Source organism: Symphodus melops (assembly GCF_947650265.1).
Source record: "Symphodus melops genome assembly, chromosome: 14".
Taxonomy (NCBI): domain Eukaryota; kingdom Metazoa; phylum Chordata; class Actinopteri; order Labriformes; family Labridae; genus Symphodus; species Symphodus melops.
In genome coordinates, this window is record NC_136704.1 from 21,360,269 (window position 1) to 21,376,555 (window position 16,287).

General features: G+C 44.6%; 1 protein-coding gene across 2 annotated transcripts; it reads left to right on the top strand.

Moving 5' to 3' along the window:
* The first annotated feature begins 21 nt into the window (after positions 1-21).
* tnk2a (tyrosine kinase, non-receptor, 2a) lies at positions 22-15,169 on the top strand. Of its 2 annotated transcripts, XM_079361109.1 has the most exons (22): positions 22-297; positions 845-949; positions 3,237-3,882; positions 5,048-5,210; positions 5,330-5,400; positions 5,589-5,795; positions 6,269-6,418; positions 6,514-6,609; positions 6,755-6,936; positions 7,053-7,179; positions 7,284-7,430; positions 7,660-7,754; positions 8,132-8,326; positions 8,989-9,080; positions 9,228-9,272; positions 9,361-9,596; positions 9,842-10,042; positions 10,143-10,795; positions 12,229-12,364; positions 12,962-13,057; positions 13,810-13,937; positions 14,277-15,169. In XM_079361109.1, the coding sequence occupies exons 3-22, from the start codon at positions 3,766-3,768 to the stop codon at positions 14,281-14,283; spliced, it is 3,144 nt and encodes a 1,047-aa protein (XP_079217235.1). In that variant the 5' UTR covers positions 22-297; positions 845-949; positions 3,237-3,765; the 3' UTR covers positions 14,284-15,169. The 2 variants fall into 2 exon arrangements, with proteins under 2 accessions (XP_079217235.1, XP_079217236.1); XM_079361110.1 differs by lacking the exon at positions 3,237-3,882.
* The last annotated feature ends 1,118 nt before the right edge of the window (positions 15,170-16,287 follow it).

A 16,287-nucleotide genomic window follows, 5' to 3' on the forward strand; every position in this document is an offset into this window, starting at 1 on the left:
ACATTTTATTTTGAAGGCATAACCGGAAATTACATTATTCCGCTCGTGTCGGGCTGTTAAAGCTAACTGGAGCGCACAATCAGCGCGTGAGTTACGCTCGGTGACGCTCATACATCACGGCAGCGTCCCGGAATAACGGAGCCAAGGAAATCGAGGGACAGAGAAAGAGATAACTGAATCCGCTGAATGCAAAAGATTAACGGTGAAAACAGCCTCTTCTTCTTCTGCGTCTGTTAGACGGAGGACGGAGCTCGGACTGACCGGAGGAAGAGAGGGCTGAAACGGACGTCTTCACGGGTCTGTTTACCGGGAGAGCGGGGGGCTCTTTCTGCATGTAAGCTGCAACGTGTTGCACCAAAACAAACAGGATAATTGAACAAAAATGAAACGCACGTCTCTCTGTTGTGTTCAGGGGGGGATGCATGTTTACTGACAGACAGCTGGTAGTTAAGGTGACTGGAGCAGGAGGCTAATCAGCTTTGAGAGGGTGATCAATTAAAAAGTCTATTCTGCTCTATTCATCACGGAGGGACGGACGGATCCGTCCTGACTCTGTGTCCATCTGTCTCCTTCTAATATCTATGGACTCATTGAAGTTTAAATTAAACACATCTGTACGTGACTCAGAAATGCACTTATAATAAGAAGTCAGAATCAGGGTAAAGGTGTTTATGATGTTTAATTGTATTAGAAAATAAAGGCTATAAAATAGATTTTTTTGTACAATTGTATTTTTTTATTATTTTTTATTTTTTGTTTTTGCATTTCATTTAAAAATGAAATGCAAAAACAAAGATTTTTGTTTGTCCTTTATCTATCCCTCTCTTTCTTACTGTGTCTGCAGATGTGGCGTCTCTCCATTCATGGCATCCTCCAGGTGACCTCTGGCGACTTCGGTCACTCCTGGCTGCAGCTTTAACTCCTGAAACCCCCTGAAGACGTGTGCGGGGTGAGACAGATTCATATACACATTACACACACTGCAGGCTGAGCTGTCATTTACTACACTAAGTATTCAAAGTTGGATCCAAAGGGAACTGGACTTGGTTTAAGCTGAAGGTCTTGAAGACGTTTGGCGTCTTTTCTATAAAACTCATTTGCCAAGAATTAATAAAGCTTCATCTTCATCAATAGAAATACAAAATAGTTCAGTTGTTACATACGTATAACTTCTTGAAACTGTAAAACAACTGAGGCATCAAATAGGAGAAAATAAATAGTACATTTTCTAGTTCAGTTTTTCACAACCGTCTTTTACCTCCATGCGAGTGAGATGCTGTGATTCACAGAGATAGCCGCCTCCTTGAGGATATTAATAAATCAGAACATTAATAAATGAGTGGCAACAGTCCTTGATTGACTCTCAGGTGTGTGACGCTGAGATGAAATCATCAGAAGCAGCTCCGTTCGCTCTTCATGGAAGCCACATTTAGATTCTCTATATTTAGAGCGTCGCCCTCGATAAAACTCGAGGCACGGGAAAGCTCTGGTTTTGAGCTCGTGTAGGCCACACTGACTCACACATCAACACGTGTGACATATCCTGGTGCATGCATTGTGCACACTGGAGCAGTTTCCTCAGTTCTTTGTCTTCACCTCGTGTGCTCCGTAGAGATCAAAGTGAAACCTCACAACTCAAACCAGCACAACTCACATGACTTTTTCCTGAATGAAGCTCACAGGATGAGGCAGATTGGATTCATGTGTAAACATTCATCTTTGTCAAGAGCTCAGCAAGAGCAGGGAAGCTATAATACAAAAACAGAATAAATGCTGTTTTATTTCTCATTTGATCCCGACTGAGAACTGTCTGATGTTTCAACCTATGAGATTAAAATCAAGTATAACTGATCAGGTGATCTCTTCTTTGCACTGCAGACTCAAACAGGAATCGGTCTCGGAATGAAAAGCGTTCTGCATTTTGTGTTTTCTCAGGCTCAGACTGGGCAAACTCCAGATTTGAAATCAAGACCTCCCCTGATTGGCTGTTTACCCCGTCATGTGATTGATAGGATTGAAATCATTAGTTCCTAAAAATTAGATTGACTTTAATCCCCTGGTTATGTCCATAGCCTTCCTGGTGTTACGGACTTATTACAGATAGTAAAATATTCAAGAAATTCAAGAAAATAGAAGAAGAGAAAGAAAGTATACGTTCAGTTTGAGCTAAAATGTAACAATGCAACATTACATACATTCAATCTTTAATTTCATTTTTTCATACCTGGATTAAATAAATTTTATCCAAAATTATTTAATTTATGATATCCTTAAAAAAGTATTTGCCTCTCTCATAGCAGCTGGCTAAACGCTAACAACAGCCTGCTATGATTTTCACATTGACAACACTGTGATGCTAATGTTGGGCTGGTGTTGTGTTACCTCAGTTAACTAAAGCCCCGTTTCCACCAAGCAGTCTGGTTTGGTTCAGTAAACCCAGATCTTGCTTGCGTTTCCAGCCGTGCCGAGACAGACGGAGATAGCTGCTTCAGCTCTGTAACAGTGTGACATCACAGCAGCCCAACACAGTGTTGCCTGCTCTTAATGAAGTTCAGCAAAGAAGAAGATCGGGACACTTTGGGGTCGGATCGGTACCCTTAGCACCCTAACAGAAGGGAACCAAAAAAGGAGGACGGTACAGATCCCTAATTTTGGACCCATTCCCAACTTTGGACGGTGGAAACGCCAACAGATACAATAGGTACTGTATCGTACGAAAGTGAACCAGAACCTTTGCTGGAAACGGGGCTTATCTGAGTTAAACATGTGAAGACAGATAACTAGATAATTATAAAATACAGTAATCTGAAGGTTCAAACAGATCTCAGGGTGTGATGGATCTGCGGCAGCATCAGAAAAAAAATCGTCAAGTTTGAGAATCTGAAACCAGAATCAGAAAATGTTTCTCAGTGTTTCAGTGCACAAACAGTAGTTATCTCTTAGTAAGGCTTGATTTTTCAAACCTGAATTAAAAAAAAACCGAATGAGAAATAAATCAGGTTTAACTTGATTAATCCGTCTTTTTACGATTGATGCAGTGAGTTAGAAGTGAATTTACTCGTTCTTATTTCCACTCTTTAGAAGTGTTCTGCTTGTTTGGGTTGATGTCAAGCTTTGCTGCCTTACCATCTGCATGTCTCACAGATGCATGCTGGGAACTGTCTTCCTGCTATGTCTCTTTGGCCCGACCGTTCATCCATTTACCCCTCCATCTGTCCACCTATTTGTCTCTGCAGTTTCTCCCCTCCTTCCTCCAAGATCTCTCCTTCGCTCGCTCGCTCGCTCCCCCTCCCTCGCTCCCCCTCCCCCCCCCCCCCCTCCCTCCCTCTCTCTTCCCCTCTGGTCGTCTTGTCAGAGCTGCTGAATTATTAAACATCAGACAGTGGGCTCGGCAGCCGAGCCAGGAGATAGATAGATGGAGAGCCGGCCAGATAAAAGATGGAGAGAGAAAGAGGCAAGCGTGGAGATGAAACCGTGAGTCAGCAGGGAGAGAGAGCACGTGTGGGAGGGAGCACGGAGAGAGTTCACAGATAGGTGATACGGCTGCGGAGAGAGCGGCGTCAGATGCCTCCCGGTGCGTTCGCGCTCGCGCGTGTGCACGCTCCTATCAATTGAGCAGAGAAGGTCACAGAGCCGCGAGGAGATTAGCGAAGTAGACTGGCAGAGCTAACGCCTCCTCTGAATAGCAGCTAGACAGGAAGAGGACAGACAAAAGAGGGGGAGAGAGAGAGAGACGCGGAGAAGGACGAGAGGAGCCGCTACAGTATGGGGGAGAGCTACATGTACCAGAGACTCCCCTACGCCAGAGGACAGCAGGAGGGGGAGGAGGACGAGGAAGAGGAGAGAGACGGCAGGATCAGAGAGAGAGTCGGGGGACAAATGGTAAAGTGTGAAGTTGTCAGTGGATGTGCATTTTTTTTTTCTCCTTTACTCTTATATTAGTGTGTGTGTGTGTGTGTTTGTGCAGGATCAATATGTTTATATGCCACACGACGTGTGTTGTGATTGGCTCACAGATTCTTCAGATTACATAATTTACATAAGCAAAACTACATTTCTGTTGGGCAGTGGGCCCATCAGAGAATAAACCTTCATAGAGTATGAGTAATGTAGGTCTGCACCCACAGACTTATTGAGTGTGACTTTGATTTGATGAGTCCAGGGGTTCACGACCTCGGCCCTGAAAAGTGTCTTAGATTAGCGCCATATGTTCTGTCTCCACAAGTCCTTTAACTAATGGTCTGTTTGTCTGGGGAGTTTGATTTACTCACAGCATCTGGCATTCACAGACACATATCAGACTTTTTTTGTTCTTTTTGATTTTTTTGATTAAAAATCCCCCAGTCAGTTCAGAGTATTGATCCAATCCCAGCATTTGATTAGCAAGCTGTAAAACCACGTTATCCGGAAGAGAATTGAAATATTTCAACATCAACATTGCGTCCTAATTTTGCAAACAAAAAAAAAAAAAAAAAAAGAAAAAGACAAGCATACAGGATATAAAAATGTACTTGTCAGTTACTGAGTGTGCAGGGGAGTTAGGGAATGGCGTCCATTTAGCAACTGGACGCCATTCGAACTGGCGAATGTTCTGGATGCGGACAGAAAACACAATCACAGACACGCAGATGAAGCTAATTCAAAAACAAGGACTGAGCCTTTCCGTTGGACGGGCAGGTGCCAAACACTTGAGGTCAGCTTGTGCTAGCTTGCTAAATTATCGGCTTTTTCCATAAGAAACAATGTAATATTCTCAAGTAGCTTGAAGTGTGGGTAAACACTAATGTTTTTTAAAGACTGGAACAAAAAAAACAGGTTTATTATTTATTTCTCTACTGGGGGGGGGGGGGGGGGGTATTTCTGAACTCATCTGTTTTGATTATATTGATGGTTATGCTTAGTGAGGGACAGGCTGAGAGGACCGACTGGAGTGCTGTACTGTATACATGTCCAGTATGTGCCTGTGGAGCACAATGATGTGTCATCATTACTGTACGTGTGCCCTTACATTTCGAGCAACGGAAGGTAAATGTGTGTGTGTGTGCAGATGCAGAGTGAGGAGGGGACAGAGTGGCTGCTGGAGCTGCTGACAGACGTGCAGTTGCAGCAGTACTTCCTGCGGATCCGTGACGAGCTCAACGTAACGCGACTCTCACACTTCGACTATGTGAAGAACGAAGACCTGGAGAAGATCGGCATGGGACGCCCGGGTATTTCCTGTTCTCTCTTGTTTTCATCTTATTCTAGGCACCGTTCTGTTTTTGGAGCTCATTGTACATCCTCACAATAAATTGGCTAATTTCGCAGTGTTTTCATTGTGTCGCTCCAGGTCAGAGGAGACTTTGGGAGGCCGTCAAGAGGAGGAGAGCCCTTTATAAACGCAAGTCGTGGATGAGCAAGGTGCGGTGCTACTCAGTGTACTCAATTACATAAAAACTAATATTTAGTGTGCATAGAAAAGTTATCCAATAAAACCATAAATTCTTTTGTGACACTCAAAATCCAACTTCAGAGGCTTTCAAGTTTACTTGCCACTGTGAGAAATAAAACTTTTCACTTACAGCTTCTTCATCTTTGTGGACTTTTAGGTGTTTCCGGTGAAACGGCCCGACGCTGACCCCCAGCAGCCCCTCCCTCAGGGAGCATCATCGAGCACTCCCACCGAAAACAGCGACTCTGCCGCCTCGCTCACCTGTCTGATTAGAGAGTCGGAGCTGCAGCTGTTTGAACGCTTAGGAGACGGGACATTCGGGGTGGTGCGAAGAGGGGAGTGGACGGGACCCAACGGCAGAGTGGTGAGACCAAAAAATACTGTGAAATATCAATTTTTTTTTAGTAAAATTACAAAAAAAACAAAAACAAAAAAACCTCATATGGCACTTTTGAATATGAAGTTGCAACGAGCTTTACAATGCTACAAGTGTTTTGTAACGATTGTAAATAGAAGGGACCTGGAGATGGAACGCGAAGAGGAGAGTTTTTAAAGCATGAATGAAAAGGACTGATCGGAGATGATCCACATCAGTGATACCCTCATAGTTATATAGATGGTGTACTGGTGCACGATAGTAAAAAATGAGTTTAGGTAAAGGCAAAGTAGATTCTCACTGGTGCATGGTAAAAGTATTAAGTAATAGCAGAAACGTTTCATGGTGTTTTGTGATCTTGTAGATAAAACTTTAAGACAAAAAAGTGTCCCACGAAACACTCTGAGGGTAAAATCACAAAAAGCTGATTGCACTATCTCCCCCCCCCCTTGTGTTTCTAGTTGACTGTGGCAGTGAAGTGTCTGAAAGCAGGCGTGTTGGACTCGGACGGACTGGACGACTTCATCAGAGAAGTGAACGCCATGCATTCACTGAGCCACCAGAACCTCATCCGGCTGTACGGCATCGTCCTCACGCAGCCCATGAAGATGGTAAAACATGAACACAAACTCGTTCTCACCTGCTGACGAGAACATACAGTAACACGCCGTGTTTTATATCCACGTTCCCCTTGTTTGTGTGTAAGGTGGCGGAGTTGGCCCCTCTGGGTTCCCTGTTGGATCGTCTGAGAAAGCGCCAGGGTCACATCCTGATCTTCTCTCTGTGCAACTACGCTGTGCAGGTCCGTTGAAAATCAAACTGATGAATCATTAATGAAAAATACAAGTGCCACAAAATGTCCTGAGGTACTTCGGTATATGTATTGTGTTACAAGTTTCTACCACTAGTGGAGCAAACGTGTAAGTCAGAGCTGTGTTTGCCTGTAGGTGGCGTGTGGTATGGCGTACCTGGAGCAGAGACGTTTCCTCCACAGGGACCTGGCTGCTCGAAACGTCCTTCTGTCCACAAATGAAACGGTGAAGATCGGAGACTTCGGCCTGATGAGGGCGCTGCCGACACACACAGACCAGTACATCATGGAGGAGGGCCACAAAATCCCCTTTCCATGGTAACGAACTTGAGTGCTTTTAAACATGTCTGGTGTTGCTCTCCACAGTTTTTCCCCTGACAAGCTCACGTCGTCTGTGTCGTCTCCGTCTTTCTTTTGTACCGACCTCTCTCCAGGTGTGCTCCCGAATCTCTGAAGTCTCGCTCTTTCTCTCACGCCTCTGACACCTGGATGTTCGGGGTCACTCTGTGGGAGATGTTCACCCACGGACAGGAGCCGTGGATTGGCCTGAATGGAAGTCAGGTACCTGGACGCACACGCACACACACTCTCTACTTCAGTGAAGTTCTTGCAGAAAGTAGAAGTCCAGTATGAAGTCATCATTTATTCATGCTCGAATATTGCAGATCCTCCACAAGGTGGACGTGGAGGCGGAGAGGCTGAGTAAACCAGAAGACTGTCCTCAGGATATCTACAACGTCATGCTGCAGTGCTGGAGCCCCAAACCCGAGGACAGACCAACTTTCATCGCCCTCAGAGACTTCCTGCTCGAGGTAGCTCCATGGTTTAAGTCCAAACTTCAATGAACGAAGGCATCTTAAGTGCTCTAACTGAGATTCATCCACACACTGATGCAACGGATGATCAAATGTGCTCAAATAGTCCGAACCTAATCAGGTTCACCAAACGGATAAAAGACGACACAAACATGTACACGTCTCGATTGAGGGTTGAGTTTTGCCGTCTGTCTAACATGTCTGTATTTGTGCCTGCGTCGTGCAGACCATGCCTACAGACATGAGAGCTCTGCAGGACTTCGAGGAGGAAGACAAGCTCCAGATCAAAATGAACGACGTCATCACCATCATCGAGGGAAGGTCAGTGTGCTGAGGATGAAGGTCACAGTCGACAGGCCAGATTTGAACAAAGTGAGAGAGGTTGAAAGTAGCGTTTGTGTGCGTCAGGGCAGAACGAAGGTCATTCCTACAAGACAACAAATGCTTCTTGTGTTAACATGGGACTCCATGTATTGTGGATGATTACTCTAATTACTAATATCTAATTTGTCTTCAGTGTGGATTTAATTTGATGTTGTCATTTAAACATGTCTATGTTTTTACATGTGGTTCAGAAAATACTGTAGATGTTGGATTTATCCTAACAGAGACACGTGGAGCACGAGGACATAACTCTTTGTGCACAAAAAATACTTACACCATTTTTTTTTTTTTTTTAAATCTCTGTGTGTTTTCAGGGCGGAGCATTACTGGTGGCGAGGTCAGAACAGACGGACGCTGCGTGTCGGTCAGTTTCCTCGTCACGTGGTGACCTCCGTCGCCGGTCTGTCAGCCCACGACATCAGTCGACCTCTAAAACACTCGTTCATCCACACGGGACACGGAGACACAGACCCTCACAGGAGCTGGGGACATGCAGATCGCATAGACAGGTCAATAGGTTTTTATTCCTGTAGTGTTCAAAGAAAACTGTGAGAGGAAAGGTTTTCTATTCGTCTTTGATTTACAGTTGGAATAGGATGAGACGTTGATGGTGTCACTGATCACAGGAGATAAGAGAAAAGGATAAATATTCAGATGCATGTAAAATAAAAATAGATGTGAAAACTACAAGAGCTGTAAAGCAGGTTTGAGTGTATTTTAAACAGAATGCGATGCCAGCCTAACTGTGGGTAACATTTTCAATGTGTTGCCACTTTTACAAATGAACACTTCCCACCTTTGTCCACTGGGGGGCAGCAGTGTGCCGCCTCTTGTTCGCCAACAGATGCCGTTTTCTGTTCAACTTTGTCAGAACACGCTCCAACGAAAAACTCACAGACGCTGCAAGGATTGAAAAACACAAATAGTCTGAGTGCTGACTCAGCAGTTTGTCCTTAATGTCAGCTGACTTCCTGGTGAAATAAATTACATTAATGGGCAGTAATGACAGTAGCAAAGAGTGTACAACTCTCGGTGTGGAATTAATGTGTCCTGTATTTAATTAGCCCATCTTCTAGTGTATATGATGTGCTTTACCTGTTTATGGTGTTTTTGATAACTGGTAACTTGAACCCTTTTTAGTCATGTTTTTCTTCCTTGTGCTTCATTTCAGTCTGTATTTGGGAAACCCCATGGACCCTCCTGATGTTCTCGGAATGACTGCAGGCACAGCGAGGCCCACAAAACTCCCCAACCGTGCCAAGAGTGAGTCTGACAAACTGTTTAACCACATGTTTGACAGCTTTTTTTAACTGTGTCTCACGTTAAAAAGAAGTTAACTTGAGCTATTTTTTTTAAATATTTAAAGTCTGAGTGAAAACAGGCAAATGTCTGAAATGTCTCTTTTATCAGAGCAACCCCCTCCTCGTCCTCCTCAACCAGCTGTTCTGCTGAAGAGTAAGTTCTTCTTTTCCTGATCTTTGCTTTCTACCTTTCACTATATTTGTTGTTGTTTTCCTGACTCTGGTGGGGGGTTTTTTTCCAGAGCCCTTCTACGACTCTGTGATGGACGACTACGACGACGACGACGAGACCGGCGCCTCCTCCGGGCTGAAGCGGCTGGGAGCGTCTCTGGGTCTGAAGCTGCGGCCGATGGACGCGGCCGGCATGCGCTCGGCAAAGAGTGAGGTATCGCTCATCGACTTCACCGACGACAGCTTCAGCTCGACTACGCCCTCGCCGCTCACCGAGACACGGCAGCCAGACGAGGACACTCTGAAGGTAAAGACGACTTTGAGTAAAAGCTGCCTTTATAAAAATCAAATCTGTTAAACATTTGGATTCAAGCTGAATCCATGATGATGACATGAAGTTGCATACTAAATTAGTTAGCCAAATCCTTCCACCAAGTTCTACTTTTTTCTATTGTGTAAGTTAAAAGACCCAAATTTATATTTCCTATTTTAAAATTTGTGACGAAATGTGATCATTTTTTTCTCGTCTCGTCTCCGATGCTTCTTTCTCAGGACACTCCGTCCATCTTGGACTGGCCCCTCCCTCAGCCGTCTTACGACGAGGTGACCACAGACCTCGAGGACCAATCAGATGACCAGGAGGTGCGCAGCATCAACAAGGGTTTGAACGAGGACGCGGCTTCGAACAGTGTGGGCACGGCGGGCCGGAGTGAGTCTCAGTCAGCTGATCTCTTCCAGGAGCTGCAGAGAGAGGTGGAGAGAGTTTGTACCTTCACAAATACAGCAAACGTGTGCGAAAACACAAACAGACAATTACTTCCCTAATGTGTCTGTTGGTTCGTCTTGGTTGTAGGTGATGGTGAAGCTGCAGGTTCCCATGGCAACAGGCCGTTCCCTGCCCTCCTCCCCTCTTCCTTTGCCTCTGGCACCTTTGGGCCCACACCGACAAATCTACCTGCCGCCTTCATCCCCTTCTTCCAACTCCTCCTCCTGCTTCGCATCGTGCTTCGAGGACCGGCCCGTGCTGCCCCCGCGCAGCCCCGTCCCCCCGATGCGTCCCTCCAAACACAACCTCCCTACCCGCTCCGCTCACCCTCAGTCCCGCTCCAGCACCATCTCTCTGGGCGACCCAGAGGACACGCCTCCTCAGATCCCGCCCAGAGATCACGCCTTCTCTCAGCCGGGCTCACGCTCCTCCTCTCCCCTCCCTTTGGTGCCGCCGCTGTCCTCCACCCCGGTGGCCCTCCCTCCCCCTCCCCTCTCCGTGTCCCCTCGCCGGGCGTCCGGACTCCTGGGTCCCCTCCTCTCGTCCAACTCGTCTCTATCGTCCCTGCCTCAAGTGACGTCGCAGTCCTCGCGGCTCACGCCTCGCGGCTCAAACTACTCATCCAGCTCTTTACTGGATCCTCTCTCCTTTCGTGAGGGGCGGGGCCTATCCTCTCTGATTGAAAGCTCGCAGAGCTCCGCTCCCGCTCCTCTGCCCGATCGACCAGCTTATATGGAAAGGTGAGTTTGTCCTATCGAACACTTTTACCTTTTTTATAACAACAACACTTCAGACCTTCCTTTCACCGTCTATGAGGTCCACTGCTGCTCGACCTGGCCAATTTAGCAACTGTGCCAAAGACTTGACGTTTCTTCAGCCAATGAAATCATGATCACGTCGGTCTCCAATCAATCCCTCTGGGTGATTTATTCTGACACAGCAGGGATGCAACAATCCTCAGTATAATATTGAACTGTTTGGTACGGCGTTCATGGTTCGACGAACACAACCAGAGCAGCTGGTTGTGTGCGTCTGTGAGGAGGAAACTCCTCCCTGTGAGTTAATGTCCAATCAGCGTGCACCAAAGTTTGGGGGGAGACGGATGTGTTTAATCTGGTGTCAGATAACACACGTTACTTCCACATGACGAGCGCCGAGTAGAGGAAGCAGTTCGGTCTTTTCGAATCAGTGCCGCCTCGAATCGTGGGGACGTTTTTCGGTTTTGTTTCAGCGCCGAGAGTCTGACACCGTCCGAGTCTGAGACCAATCGTTTTAGCACGTGTCGCTTACCTGCACGATGCAGACGAGGTGAGAGAGAGAACGGAGAGAAGAAGAAGCAGCGTTTGAAACGAAGTAACCGCTTCTGTGTGAAAAATAGATTTAAACATTTAAAACGCTGTAACGCCTTCTCTTCACTGAAACAATACAAGGCAGCGTGGATGAATAGAAACGTTTATTTGCGTTCAAGTAGAATAAAGAAACAAAATAAATTTTGTTGGAATGAAAAAAAAAACAGCTTATTTTTCGTTACCCCTTTCTGTTCCTGAAAAAAAAATAAACTCCCAAGAATTAAATACAAAAAAACGACTTTCCAATGAGCCAGGCCATCAGGATCGAACCCGTATGAAAGCGTCTGTAATAAACAGCGTCTGGGCTGACTGATCCATTGAAAGAACAGGCAGATCTGTGGAAAATTAGACGTCCATCAGCCCCCATTCACTCTTTCCGAACAAATCTTCAAAGATGTGATTACTTGGGGTACAAGTCTACCTTCATGTTATCATAAAAGAAGTGTTCCCAGCTCACTGTGATTGCTGATGAAATATCAGAATGACTAAAATATCCTGATGTATTGGCAGAGCTCTGAAGCTCACAGAACACCCAGCGAGCAATCACTCGATACAAAGGGAGCGAGTGCTCTTTGACTGACAGCCGGACTGACCTGGATTCTGTCTCCACATCGAAGTGTCGTTCACTCAGGCAGAAACCTTCTCCCCCTCTACACAGGTCTCATCTTCTTCCATTGTGTTGCTTTTGTTTTGCGCGATCAAATTGTCAAATCTTCAAGATATATTTAGCGTGTATTGTTTTGGTCCTGAGTCTGCAGCGTATTTGATTTATTTGGATTACCCATCCTTTCATTTCTGTGTTGTTGTTTTTTTTATCTTATCAGATATGGAGCAGCCAATATGGCGGCAGTCAAACCCATGATACAACAGCCTGGAGGAGCCAAGCCAAACTCTTCCTACAACAACAACAACGGTCGTACTGCAGCTCCCAGCATGCAACAGGAGCAGAGCGTCACACAGGTAAAGCAAAGGAAAAACAACACACTCTTTTTTTTTTTTTTTTTTTTTCAAGATTTTTTTTGGCCTTTTTTGAGAGAGGAAAGTGGACAGAGCCAGAAATTAGGGAGAGAGCAGGGAGAGACATGCGGGAAATGAGCCACAGGCCGGACGCGAACCCGGGCCGCCCGCGCAAGGAGCATAGCCTCGCTAAATTGGACGCGCGCACTGCCGCTGCGCCACCAGCACCCCACAACACACTCACTTTTAAAGCTCTTTTCACTACCAGCCCGTGTTTTTTCTTCCTGTTTTCGGGGGGGCGAGAATTCGAGCGGGTGACGCTGCGAGTCGTTTCAAGCTCGTTGTGCGGGTGAAACAGAATCAGCGAGGAGAGATTGTCACGAACCTGAATGAATCTGCTGGCTGCTCATCTTCTTCATCTCCACTAACTGTTGTTACTCTTCCTCCTTTTGTCAGCGTCGCGTGAAAGAAGCTTCCTGTTCAAACTAACTCACGGCACAAACCGCGAGCTCCTGCTGTGTTTTGACTTCTAAGGCCAGTGTGTGGTTTTTTTTATTTATTTTATTTTATCAGACAGTAAGTTCATGGTGTGATTGACAGGTCCAAGGAGCAGTACACGGTGTCACGCTGGAGGAGTGTCAGGCGGCTCTGCAGAGTCACAACTGGAGCGTACCTCAGGCTGTCAATCATCTGAAGGTACACCTACCTGTCACACCGGCGTACTTTTTCATTTCCACATGACTTTGTAAGCCTTGAAAAGTTGAACTATCTTGAGTTCACGTCGTCACCTCGACCTCAATAAAAACTCTCTTCTGAGTCAGACGCTAAATTTATCGAAATAAAATAAAACAGCAAGATCATTCTCGAGATGAGTCTTTGAACTGGTTTCTGTCATTTCTGTGCCGATGTACACGGACACGTGAGCCGGTGTGATGAACCCTGGGTTCCTGCAGGGTTGTTTTTTTTTTTCCTTGAAAAGTGATTGTTTTTTAGCAAGTCTTAAAAGTTCAAGGAAATGTGAGGATCCCAGTCTGAGCTTCAAACACAAAATAATAAAACCTAAAGGCAGCGCGAGTAGATGATGCAACAGTCAAATAACTGAAAGAGTTAATGACAGAAGCCTTTGTTGTGCTGTCATTCCATAAAGTTTGACATCACTTGAATATGGTTAATCTAAATAGTGACTCTTTTTTTTTTTGTTGTTGAAAAAAGGAGTTTAATAAAGTTTTTATTAAGTAAAGAAAGCAACATTATTTCATTGAGTAATTTTACTTAGAAAACATTTCCTCGAGCTAAAACGAATACCTGCTTGAGACTCAGGTTGTGACTTTAAATAACTGGAAAAAGTGAATTTTCAAGTAGAATGAAAATAGTTAAAATGTTTTAAAACAAATATTTCTGCCTTTCATTATTGAATTTTTTTATATATATTTTTTTTTTAATTGTAGGTGGAGCAGTTGTTTCGCCTGGGCCTGCGGTCGAGAGCTGAGTGTGAGGAGCTTCTGCAGCGCTGCAACTGGAACCTGGCGGAGTCGAGCACGCTAATGCTGGACTCTTACGGACCGCATCGAAGCCTGTGGGTAAAAGTAAACTATAATAATACTTAGAAGAAATAATTAATAATAATAATTAATTAATTTCAATTAATACTTGGCCTCACCTCAGGTCTAAAGCAAACGAACCTGCGCTATAACTAGCACTTCCAACACGCATGCACGTATGTAGCACTCCCAACGGCAAAGATTAAACCGACCAATTTGAAAATGTCAGCTTCCCTTTCACTTTTGCAGACTTCTGAATTGTCTTATTCCTATTTTTTCCTCAGGCATGGCCATGAAAAAATGTGCAGTGACATCACAGATCTTGTAGTTTTGCACATGTAAAGCCACGTGCTCTCTCTGTCTGCATCTTTCAGGAAGTGACAGCGGGGGGACAAATTCAGCCGTAATCAACCAGTGGCGAGCTGCTGATGTCACCCAGGTCAACAAGCTAATATCCCGACCTGAGTGGATGACTCATCGCTCAAAGGACAGGGCACATACATGATGTACTGTGAATACCTGACATTGCCCATGTCATACATGTGCATGCTTATTGTTGGCCAACAGCAGGCTTCTCGAATGAGTCATGCCAGTTACTTGAATAGTTCTGTTTGGTTTCATTATCATGTTCTTCTCAACGAGTGTGAAATGTGCTGTGGACGCCTGCATGTCCAGAGGTGTGCAGACATGATCCTGTGCCATGCCTTTTTGCTGTACATAAAGCGATTTGAAATCAGGGAAATGTCAGCTAACGTTGCAGTTGTGCTTGTATGAATATGTATGGATGCCGTTTTTGTTTTTAGCACTTTACCGAGTGTGTCCGTGCTTTTAGGACAACTGAACTGCTGGTCAGAAGATGATAAGCAGAAATCAATGTGATTAGCAAATGAATACAGCTGTTTAGGTATTATGGAGGCATTCATTGTGAAAGGTTAAATATCGATGTCTTATGGATACAGGGTATTAGCTTCTTGGTTCAACTCCACCACTCAGATATTTAATAAATGGATGTACATTTCTTTCTGTTAAAGTAACTGCTGCATGATAATCAAATATACATGCAAAAGAATCAAAGGAAACTGCTTATTTATGTGTGTGTGCGGTATCTCTATCACCTTCTCATGCCCACCTGTCATGCTGCTGTACTGTATGTGATGCTGACTGCATTATACTGCAACATTATAACAGCTTATTAATAAAGAATGCAAATACTGCCTCCATTGTTTTTATAATAAAGTGAAATTGGAGCCGTTCTCTTTTCAAAGCTGTCGATGTCCTGTTATATTTTCTTAAAAGTCCTTTAAAAAAAAATAGTCTGCTCAAGTCTATGCCGGAGTGTGACTGCAGACAATCTGATACAGTGGTTATCTTTCTGGAATCACATGAAAATGGCACTTTGATCATGTTATAATCTCTGGCGTTGAAAATGAAACCAATATGGAAGTGCCAAAAAAACGGCCAAAACGAGGCTGGCGTAGAAGCTGTAGAATCCCCATTAGTTCAAAACCATAATGTCCATTTTACTGCAGAAATAAACAGACTGGTACAAAGAAAAAGTTTTAATTGCTGCTCAAATCCTTGACTGGACTTGGTAAATGCTAAATAGAGTTGGACTTGTACAGCTGTTCTTTTACACTACATGTCACATTCACCTATTCAGTTTAGGTTTTGTTAAGGTAATAGTTATCTGTAAATGTGCATATGTATGGGCATGGTTAACTTAACTGACAGGCAGACTTACTATAGGGATTTGCGAGAAGGCTACAGGCCTAAGCTTTAGTGCTGCACCTCTTTGTGGACTGTCTGAAGAGTTCGGTAGATTGAGCGTTCATACTGTAACACCAATGTGTCACATCATCGGGTCTACGTTATTACACACTTTGATGTAACATTTTTTAGTCGCAAACGATTGAACAGTTTTGTCAAAATTGTAGTTGTCTGTCCGCACCAAAGCTACAAATTAAACATACTGTACAATACAAACAAGAAAAAAATCAAAATATTGACAACTACATTTTTCTTTAATCATGCAGCTCTTTGTATTGTGTCCTTAAAGCTTTTCTCTGACATGTCCACTTGAAATCCCAGAATGTCGGTCTGAAAATGTCTGACTAAAACATGCTTTTAGTCACCTAAGATCACGGAGCAGAGTGACAGGTTCATACAGTGCAGAGGGTCCTGTCTCTAATGGAAGTCTTGTCTCAGCTTCCTCAGGGATAAAACCTGTGACATCACAAACACATACACACAAACAAACACACAGGCCTCCTACACACACGCACACACACACACACACTTCATTCTAAATTGATTGCAGCTGCAGTGCATTGTGGTCCGACTGCTCAGTGTGATCCCTGAACAGCACAGTTCAGCAGCCTGACTCCT